Source organism: Chanos chanos, chromosome 5, assembly GCF_902362185.1.
Source record: "Chanos chanos chromosome 5, fChaCha1.1, whole genome shotgun sequence".
NCBI lineage: Eukaryota > Metazoa > Chordata > Actinopteri > Gonorynchiformes > Chanidae > Chanos > Chanos chanos.
The window spans coordinates 44107609-44117826 of NC_044499.1; the positions used below are offsets into that span (position 1 = coordinate 44107609).

Sequence of the window (10218 nt, forward strand, 5' to 3'; positions counted from 1 at the left end):
AGTTTTGCACCCACTTGACTTGCTCATGTGACGTTCACCTCAACAGTTCAAGCACGTTGACCAATTTTTGAAAGTTTACCAGACACAGATTAACTGTAAACAATATTTCTCAGAATATTAGTGCTCTTTTTGAAATTTATTTTAGTCCTGGATTTGGCTTACTGTGTTCAGAAAACTGGTCCGAAATGTTCAGTTTGTTAGGTTGTCCAGCACATGGACAATTGGATTCAGTGTGCTTCTATAGTGCTATAATATACTAAGTGAAGTTTTTACTCTATATGACTTCAGAGCAGTACATTGTGCATTGAGAGTATTTTGTCCTTTTTTCTTCTATATGGACAAATATACTTAAATATACTTCTACTGAATTTGTAATGCTTTTGCATTTTGTTTGAAGAAGATAGGAAACTTTGTTAAATAAACTGTTATTAATTAAATCTCAATCTCAATATAATGAAACTCAAATACTAAAGTCTTACTATTATGAAAACAAGTCAGGGCAAGCTGAATGCCTAATACACCTCATTTGTCATGTGGTATTTATTAGTTTTGGTTCAATGCTTTACTCAAAAAACATTTTTTGTTCATAAGAATCAGAATTAGTTTTCATAATCTTCACATCAAAGTCCTCAGATTTCAGATTAAACGGTACAGAAAAAAATACACCATCAGGGTCATCTAATGACGTCACAATTAAAAGATATGACCAGTTTTATGGCAAACAACAGGTTGTTTGCACATATAGAACAATAAAAAAGTTCAGTTTGTAAAGTGCATTTTTTGAATATGGAGGTATGAGGTAAAACTGGTGAGTGGACAGAATCTCGCTCATGTACACTTACAGCTCATTATGGGCTCCATGACATTCTTAACACCTACATCTGATGTAGGATTTTAGCAATCTTAGACAAAAAGAATCACTCAGATATCATGGAAGGGAGGCACAAACTTTGACAAAAATTTGTTCTCAATATCATTTTGTTTCCCTGCTACTCATATTATGAGATGGTTCATGCTATTAGCAATATGGAAAAAATTAAAACAAGACACAAATAAAACCAAAACAACAAACTATTAAAACACCTGCAGCAGTATGCTGAGAACTAAGGCTGAAAATAGGCACTGAAGGAAATTTTATAACTGTTCATGCATCAGTTTGATCATGTCATCATACATCTCCTGTGGAGAATCCAACCCCCAGATGAAGTCCAGGTGCTCCCAGTGCTGGATGTTACGGTGGTAGACCAGATTGGGAATTTGTGTAAGGAGAACTCCCACATCACTGGGGTCTGCCAGTGTGTCCTGTCCTCCAGACCAAAGAGCAGTGGGAACCTTCATGTCCTTAACGTTATACACTGGTGGGGTTGACTGGTAGGAGATAAATATCTAATGTGAACCACAGTATTTGGCAAAATTGGGATTTCTCAGTTTAGTTACTAAGACTGAGTTAAGATGTGCTGGAGGACTGGTTTAATATAAGATTAACATCAGACCATTAGGTGTTACAATCTAAACTAGAGGCTGAGAAAGAAAAAGGTGTCACTGATACTTAAGCATGTCCAGTACTCCAGTCTTACCTGGTTATAATGAGCCATGTTCCCAGCTTTCCCATAGTCAAATGCCATAAGCTTGCCACTCTTAACAGCCTGAGAAGAGAATATTCCTTAATGTCAGAACGTTAAGCCTTAACGTCATGTCAGAATTCAAAGCTATTGTAACAGATAGTGAGGACTTCATATACTTAGCCTTACGTGTGTCTTCCCTTATTGTGTCTGATTATTTACTGCATGGCTAAGAAGAGTGAAGTTCCTTAAAAAGTCCTCTCACTTCTCTCTTCCAGTGATAGAATAACTTTCTTCTCAAAGTTAGAATTGGAAAACCACAGCTCATCTGCTGTTGCAGACATTAAACATATCTCTTCAGGCCTTTAACATCTCCAGGCCCGTCTCTCTCTCTTCACTAACATTTTACTCCTTAAGTTTTAGAATTCACTTCAAAAAAGAAAAATAAAATGATGTACTTGTGATAATTACTATGGTAACTCTACTATCAGAAGAGCTCCACAATATGGTGGGGACATACTGTTGTTTTCCCACTGTTTGAATTCACTTTTTGAATGGGATAGCGGCTGAGATGGACAAACAAACAAACCTGTAACTGTAACTGGAGTCATAGTTGATTTCTTATTCAACTGGTTGCCTGATTTACACCCACATTGAAATGTCACCTTAAAAATGACATTTTGAAAAGAATGCGAGGGTACTACCGAGAAATGAACATGCAATTGTACAATGTGGGTACCTGAGCCCAGTGAACCATGTTCTGGACAGAGGTCCCTGCAGGGCAGTGTGTAGTGTAGACAGGGGTCCTTGTCTAGGAAAAAGAGATACAATTCTTCTGTCAGCAAATGAAATAAGGATTTGACGAATCAAAAGAAATAGACATTTAAGTACTATGTGGAGCCTCAAGCTATAGTAAGAAGTAGATTCAGGATGAAACAAAACTACAACAAGAATTTCAGTACAACTTTTGTCTAGTACTGAAGAGGCACAGATGTTAATGCTTTCCCATAACACAGAGATGGTATGCTACACTGTTCATTGATGTGTGAATAAAAAAAAACCTTCACCATGTTCAGGTTTTGCTCATCAAAGCCACACAGGAGAAAGAAGATGTTTCCACACAGTACATCCAGTGGTTTCTTGCTACAAAACTTTGTGGCGAAAAACTTGATGAGTTCATTTTGAGGAAAGAAGATTTTCCTTCCAAAGATATCCTGTTAATCAAATCAAAGATTAAACCAGTATTGGCAGAGGAAGCAAAAAGGCAATCATCCAGTCTAATATTTGTAAAGTTGATCTAGCATAACTAAGGCATTAGTAAGTAAAGCATCCTTACCCAAATGAGGTTCTCTGGAAAGACAGATAGTTTGGTCATGGGGCTAGCAGTGAAAGCTACTGTAGCTACAGGTGCCAGAGCAAAGAACATTTTAATTTTGCTGGCTAGCTCTGGCATGGTGGAAAAGGCAATAAATGCTGCAAAGATATAAAAGAGGAAGAGAAGAGAAAAAAGTATACATATGAACAGAATTTTCTCCTTGTGGTATCTAATAGTATTCTGGATAGAGGTTATCTGGATTATTAATGTTGGCGCCTTTCAGTCACTAAATTCTATTTCTGTATTCAAGCTCTTCAATGTCAGAATAATTAAAACATTGGAAAGATGAATGAAAATTCATGAAGATATCTTTTACTGTCTCATTTTATTCCATTCATTTTTATGCTTCGTTATGTTGTTTCGTTTTGTTGTTGTGTTATGTTGTTTAGAACACAAGGCATAATATGTCCTGGTAAAACATTTTAGATCACAGAAAGATGATTTCTGTGTTCATCTCTCAATGACTTTCAACATAAAAAAATGTGTTTATACTGAATAGTGATGAAATAAATGTGGTCCGTTATCTACTCAAATGCCTCTTATAAGCAGATTGTACTATTTTGAAATATATCTATTTGAAGCAATCTTTTATCAACAGCACGGTTCAATTCACTCTCACAGGCAATCATACAATAAAAAATGTCTAATTGAAGGGCAAAGCACTGCTACTGTGTAGATAACATGTTGGGTTTTTTTTTTCAGTTTTACTTCTGCAATGGTAATCTAAAACAAACAGCAGAACACAAAGATCATTTCTCACGGAAATTTGCTGAGTAAATCTTGCACTCCATTTCAGTTCCCCATACAACATGTCCTTGTACATCTCCCCTCACCACTTCCTCTTAGAGAAACTTTTTAAGGGGCAAGATGCTTCTCTCTTGTGTTATTAAGTCCTGGTCTAACCCAACAGCAGGTCAAGAGAATTTGGACTGAAAGCCATTCCACAGCAGAGAACGCAGAGTTACAAAACTTCCCATTTCAGGGACTGTCACTGTCCAGAATGCATTGTCACAACTGAATTCCAGTTGAAAGCATCAGACACTTTATATAAAAAAAGGCAGTTTAAGAAGTGTGAAAGAAATTAAGAAGAAAAACTTTTTAAAGTGTTAGTTTCACAAATGATCACAGACTTGGTCCAGTCTTTGTTTTGTCATCTCTCTGACAACGAAGATCTGTGGTCAGGTTTATTATATTTAATCATAGCTATTCAAGTGATATAGAAGCTACATGTGTGTAATTACATGCTCTTATGCTCGCGGCCACCTTCTTTAGTATGCAGAAATGGGGCACATGGAGAATGTTTTGGACCCAGAAACATACAGTCATCTATCACATCTTTTCTGTCTCTTTTTTTCTGAGAAGCTGGAAATCTTTTTTTTTCTTGAGCCAATTATCTGACTGACATGTCACTAGGGCTGATTTCTTGTATGATTTACTGAAAAAGAAGAGTTTCTATGTTAAACCCTGCAGCTGTAGTGAGTGGTCATAATATTGGTAAAACATGTCTCTACCTTTCATACCATTGGATGCTTTTAATAATTAAAAAAAATCACTCAGACAATGATAGGAGTGTTCCACATCTACCATATCATTTTATGTCCAGTGCAACTTTTGTGGGAGTGGTACCATGACTTGTTGAACTTTGGATATAGGCCTAAAATAAATGTTTAAAAGAGGGCCTCACATTAGTCAAACTTGCTCTAACATAGACATAAGAAGCATTCTTTATTACATTTAACATTACATTACTAGAACATATTGAGAGAAGTGCACTTCCTGTGCTACTGCAACTACTGTCATCGAATTTGAGTTATTTAATGTACCTCAGTGCCCTCTATGGACCAGTCTCAATATAGCAAAGAAAAAGTAGCTATTCTGGCTGATCCCAAGGCAAAATGATGCGAAAGAACCATTTGTCTAAGAGGAACATGATGCCCATCTACCACAATATCAACATAATTTCCATAAAAGTCAAGGCGTGTTTTGTATAAGCTGCTGAGGGGACAGGAATGACACAGTTCAGCACCGCCATTCAACTACAAAGGTATGCTGTACCAAAAGCTTATTTTAAACCTTAGCCTCTTCCTTACAGCTTGTTGCTGCTGGTCTTGTTATAACCACAGTGCTACTCACAAGTGTGCACTGGTGTCTGTGTTACTAATTAATTTGGGACTGGGACAGGTGATTGAAAAGTGTTCTGCCAAGAAAGCCTCATTAGCATATGCTTTGCAGAGACGGCAGAAGAGGCATCAGGTCTGAATAACGGGCCGAAGATGCAAGTGTTAATATAATTAGCATTTATGTGTTGAGATGCTATGACATTGAAGACTGATCTCTGTAAAGCACCTGCATCTGTGCTATTTCTGTTGAGCTGAGAAGCGCATTTCATGAAATGAACCATATTTTCTGTTGCTGCTTTTACTGAAAATAAACTAATCAAGTTCTGTCCAGGCTTTAAATATCATTTATGTAAAATGCTGCTTGCAAACTGTGTGACCTGTTCCTCACCAATAGTGGTTCCCTGAGAATGTCCAACATAGAAGATTTGCTCCTGGCCTGTAGTCTTTGTGATGAAGTCTATCACTGCTGGAAGGTCCTTCTTTGCCATTTCATCATAGCTATAACAGAGAGAGAACAAGAGCGAGAGAGAAGGAAGATAGTTAATAATTATATAGGATATTATTCTGGCGTATGATAAGTACAGGAAAAAGCAATCCAGTGTGGTGCTGATAATGTCAGTGATCTCCGAAGTGCACAATGTATAGTGTTTACCTAAATGCCCAGTAGGCGGTCTGTTTAGGGTTGAGTTTGACATGTTTTCTAGACCAGGTGTTGCCCCGGCTATTGCCTAGCCACACGTCAAAGCCAGCATCTGCTAGGAGGAAGCCTAGACTGGTGTTGGGAAGGTTGGTCACCCAGTTGCTCCCAGCTGCCAGAAGACCATGTTGGAGGAAGACAGCCGGCTTGGGCTCTGTAAGAAACATGCAAAGGAAACTCTGTACCACTCACATACCGCTCAGTAGTGCTGCAATGTCACATCTCCGTACAAGCTTTGAAATTTACGCTAAAGGCTGAGATTTTAAATCCAGCCTGCAGAGGGCATGCATGTATTGGTTGCAGGTTCTAAAATTCAAAGTGCAAAATTTTCATTTTCCTTTTTTGGACCTTTCAGTTCTCCAATTTATGTCAGAAACAGAGCGTAAACTGGTCTTTTCAGCAGCACAAACAAACTTTTGTCTAATAGGATTGTTCTGCGTCATACCAGTCATTCCTTTTACTCCCCTTCCCCTTACCCAACACAGAAAACCAAAACTGGGGAAATCATGTTCAGATTTCACACTTTACATAACAACACGATGATCTTAGAGGGAATCGCATTGCACAATGATTCACTCTGGTCCTTATGGGAAGTGAAACGCATGTTAGAAGGCTAATATCTGAACCTTGTTTGAATCCTTATATTTAAATCATACAAAGTCTTAATGTGAAACAAATTATTTTAAAACTATATGAATCTATTTTTAATGGCTATTAATAATATTGGGTACGCTCTGAACTTTGAGGTGGGATTCAACATTCTCCAGACTGCTGTGTAAAAACCTATGAGATAATCCCAGATATCCACGCTTTCTTTAAGCCATACAGACCTGATCCCGTGTGATTTAGAGAAGTAGGACAGCGGGAAATGAGATGCATCTTCCATACAGCGCCGGAATTCTGTACTTATCAAACTGAATATACTCAACATCACACAGGTGGGAGCCAGGCGCTTGACAGCTCTTTAGTTATTTAAAGGTTATCAGTATTCATGATTGAGGTTTTAGCAGCTGTTGATCACACTAACAACTGGTATTGCTCCTAAACAGCATACCATGCTTGTCATGAAAGCTAAGTCTCCTCTCTACCTAATGAGGCACAACATGAGACAAGCCAGTGTCAATATTGACATTAATGCTGATTTGCATATACAAATCTGCAATAAAAACTCATAGAGTCATCTGAGGAACAAAGCCTGAAACAGCTTGCAAATGTAACAAAAAGCATTTGGTGAGGGAGGTAAGACAAAGCAGGGTGGAAAAAGACAACACAAGGCTGACATGTCTTGAAGGCCCTACAGTCCTTCAATGGAATTTATGGACAGCAAATATATTCTCATTTAGAATGAAATGAGAGTTTGTGTTAGCAAATTGTGTGGTGATACACAGCCACTGAACCGGTTCTTCACCACTTCAGTAGTTTCCCCACTGACATCAATATTCGAGCATAAGCTTCAAAATACAATATTAAATTCATATTATAAGCTTCACTTACAAACAAAATAAGACACACAATAAGAAATAAAAATAAATAGATTTCCAAGACCTTTCCTGAGATCTCACAGTTATTACAACTAAATGTACTGTGGACTTATGAAAAGGGTGTTCTAAAATCTCCCTAGTGCAAGAAATGTGTAAATTATGCATGTTTCATAAGCAGCAGGGAAAAATGGAGATACTTAGATGAATATTAGGTACATCAAAGAATACCTCTCCTTTTTTTCTTTTGAAACAAAACCACTGCTAGCCTGTTGGCCTGACAATATTTTTGAGATGTGAAAGGTGTGTCTGCGTGTGTGTGAGTGCGTGTGTGTGTGTGCGGGCACGTGCGTGTGCAAGATTAAGAGCTGTAGTTCACAGCAATTTTCCAAAGACCATGCTGGTGTTAACGGTACCTATGTTTAAATAATTACGCTAATGAAAGCTCCTTTAAACATCTGAATCTCAAAAAGGCTTCCCCCTCTCACCTTGCAAGGTCTTAGTCTTGATGCCATGTGGAATCCTGTTGACACTTAGGATATAGCCGTCCTCAGTTACAACTTCATATTCCTCTGCTGGGTAACCCCAGCGCCTAATGATTTCACTCTGTGTAATAAATAAATAAGTGAATATGTATTACACACATATGTACAAACATAAAACTAGACATTTCCTCATGCTGGTGTATTGCACATGCTTAAGATTGACTAGTTTTGGTCAAATGCACCAGGAAATGAATATAACATAAAGCTTCTACTTTTTCCTCACAGGAAAGAGGCCGCTGATCAATTAAAGCTCACGGTTATTTCTGCTTTTTGAAGTTACACTCCTCTCTTTTAAAGAGATAATGTGAGCTAGTTAGCTCCAGCCTTGTCATGCTAACTCCCTGGTACATTATTAAAGACCCTTTCTCAAATACAATAGGTCTGCAATTTGCACATTCTCCTATGGGCCATTTAAGAACAAACCCTCTGCAGGCTAAATATGGACAGGGAGAGAAAACTGTTTCCTGTCTCAATCCTCCATATAAAGAAATGGATGGGATATAAAAAAAGTGTGAATGCAAAAGAAGACCAGCAAAAACAAGAAGATCCAAGATTGTAAAGAAGAATGGAAGATTTCCATATCTAATGTTCCATTTTAACACGATTCACAATTAACACAATTTCATTAATCTCTCAAACTATTACTACAATATAATAACATTAACTAGAAAATGTCACTATACATCATTTCATTGGTGGTGTAAGTAAAAAAAATACTGTTTGTACAGTTATATTTTTAATGATGGCGATTTGTCACAAGTTCAACAATCAGAGCAAACAGTGGTTTCAAAATCCAACCACTAATGCTACGTAAATATGCACCCTCAAGCTTATCTATGTAGGAAATACAGTCCACAAATTTACTACGGTTTTGAATGAGCATCCAAAATTATATTATATTACATTATATTATATTATATTATATTATACTTTGCATGCATGTTTATGCAAATGGACCTTGGGAGAACTTATGCTAACACTGTGCTAACAGCTAGGAAACACAGAAAAACATTTCAGAGGCTAAATTATGGAGGCAGTGAAATGTTATTCACAGAAATGCATTTCAATCCAAGTTCCCACTCATGTGAATAATTGGAATTTGTTGCTGACTTTTAAAACTTAATTTCCTTTAATTTGGTTAATCTTTAATATTAAAGCAGCAACCCAACAAGTTAAAACTGATGTATAACATTACATATACTTGTTGGCAAGCCTCTACATGCATGTGACATTATTTGGTTACAAAGTCCAAATGAGCTAAAACAACATGAGCTAACAACCTGCTAACAACACTTGCATTTTCAGTACAACTTATCACCTTTTTTCACAAAAGTACAAATGAACCTTTCCCCATAAAAGTCACATGCTTAGCACCCGATCATCATTTCCTGTACTAGGCCTATTTCTGAAATTTTTTTGTCAGCAGAATTACTTTGTGAAATATCCATTCACATCATGCTCTAAACCTCACCCTTACACTCAAGTCCAGAGATAACTGGTTGACTGATAGAAAACAGCATATCACAACATGTTATCAGTGTATGTTTGTACTCACATTTTGACTGACTCATACTTACAATGTTCATGTTGACTTCAGGGTCCAGATCCTTGTTGTTTTTAAAAGCATTTGACCTACACTGGGCCAGCCCAGTAACAAGAAATCCAACGCATAGTGTAAACCACTTCATCTTCTCTCTGTAAATCAGCAAAACAGCGTTTCCATTAGAGTGGTCAAAACATGAGACTTTTCATTTGCCTTAAATATTCTGTACATGATTCCTCACGAGTCAAACATGAGTATGTAAATATGCTCTTTAGGATATGCTGTTCATTTGTAGTTAAACTGTAATCAGACCAATACGTCAACAAAATGTAGTCTACAAAGCAAGATCAGATAATTACCATAGTACACGAAACAAGAGTATACTGAACAAAATAGTAAGTTGTCAATTAACCTGCTTCTCATACGTACACCGCGGAATGGTGATTATCTGAAGTTTATGTTGCTTATCAGTGCTTGCCTCCCAAACTGTTAATTTAGTTTTCTAAAAGTGAATTAAACTACTCTGGCAGCAAATTACAGGTTCTTACTACTGTCGATCAAAATACACAAAGCACAGTATTGCAATGGCGAAACTGAGCCCATTTCATTGTCCTTGCAGCATAGTAACAACAACAATTATCGCCCCCCAAGAGACTTGATATTCCTTTGCGTTTGCGCTGAAGACGGCTGGAAGCTGTTTATAAACGACATCAAAAATAAAGCAGTATTAATAATCTCTGACAATCCAGTATGCAACGGCAAAATAAAGGGAACCCTTAACACTCACCCTAAGATCCCTCGTTCTTTTGAGTTAGGGATGGTCATGAGAACTTCACGGAATGAACGACGTCACCAGCCCCCACCCCCATAAAAGATTAAACAAGCCTATTATCAGCAT

The 10218-nt window shown here is 37.3% G+C and overlaps 1 protein-coding gene across 3 annotated transcripts; it reads right to left on the reverse strand.

The window, feature by feature from the left end:
• Nucleotides 1-525: 525 nt before the first annotated feature.
• On the reverse strand, nucleotides 526-10138 carry LOC115811493 (lysosomal acid lipase/cholesteryl ester hydrolase). 3 transcript variants are annotated; one of them, XM_030773721.1, is made up of 10 exons: nucleotides 10108-10138; nucleotides 9355-9472; nucleotides 7721-7838; nucleotides 5710-5908; nucleotides 5446-5555; nucleotides 2899-3035; nucleotides 2630-2776; nucleotides 2302-2373; nucleotides 1578-1646; nucleotides 526-1368 (listed from the first exon to the last, which is right to left on the reverse strand). In XM_030773721.1, the coding sequence occupies exons 2-10, from the start codon at nucleotides 9463-9465 to the stop codon at nucleotides 1135-1137; spliced, it is 1197 nt and encodes a 398-aa protein (XP_030629581.1). In that variant the 5' UTR covers nucleotides 9466-9472; nucleotides 10108-10138; the 3' UTR covers nucleotides 526-1134. The 3 variants fall into 3 exon arrangements, with proteins under 3 accessions (XP_030629581.1, XP_030629583.1, XP_030629580.1); XM_030773723.1 differs by lacking the exon at nucleotides 10108-10138 and adding an exon at nucleotides 9750-10087; XM_030773720.1 differs by lacking the exon at nucleotides 10108-10138 and adding an exon at nucleotides 9733-10087.
• Between the last annotated feature and the right edge of the window lie 80 nt (nucleotides 10139-10218).

Excerpts from the sequence above, each read along its gene's own strand:
- LOC115811493 (XM_030773720.1), bottom strand. Across the intron at positions 2,777-2,898 it reads TTCCAGAGAACCTCATTTGG|GATATCTTTGGAAGGAAAAT; the intron begins GTAAGGATGCTT and ends TTTGATTAACAG. Across the intron at positions 1,369-1,577 it reads ACATGGCTCATTATAACCAG|TCAACCCCACCAGTGTATAA; the intron begins GTAAGACTGGAG and ends ATCTCCTACCAG.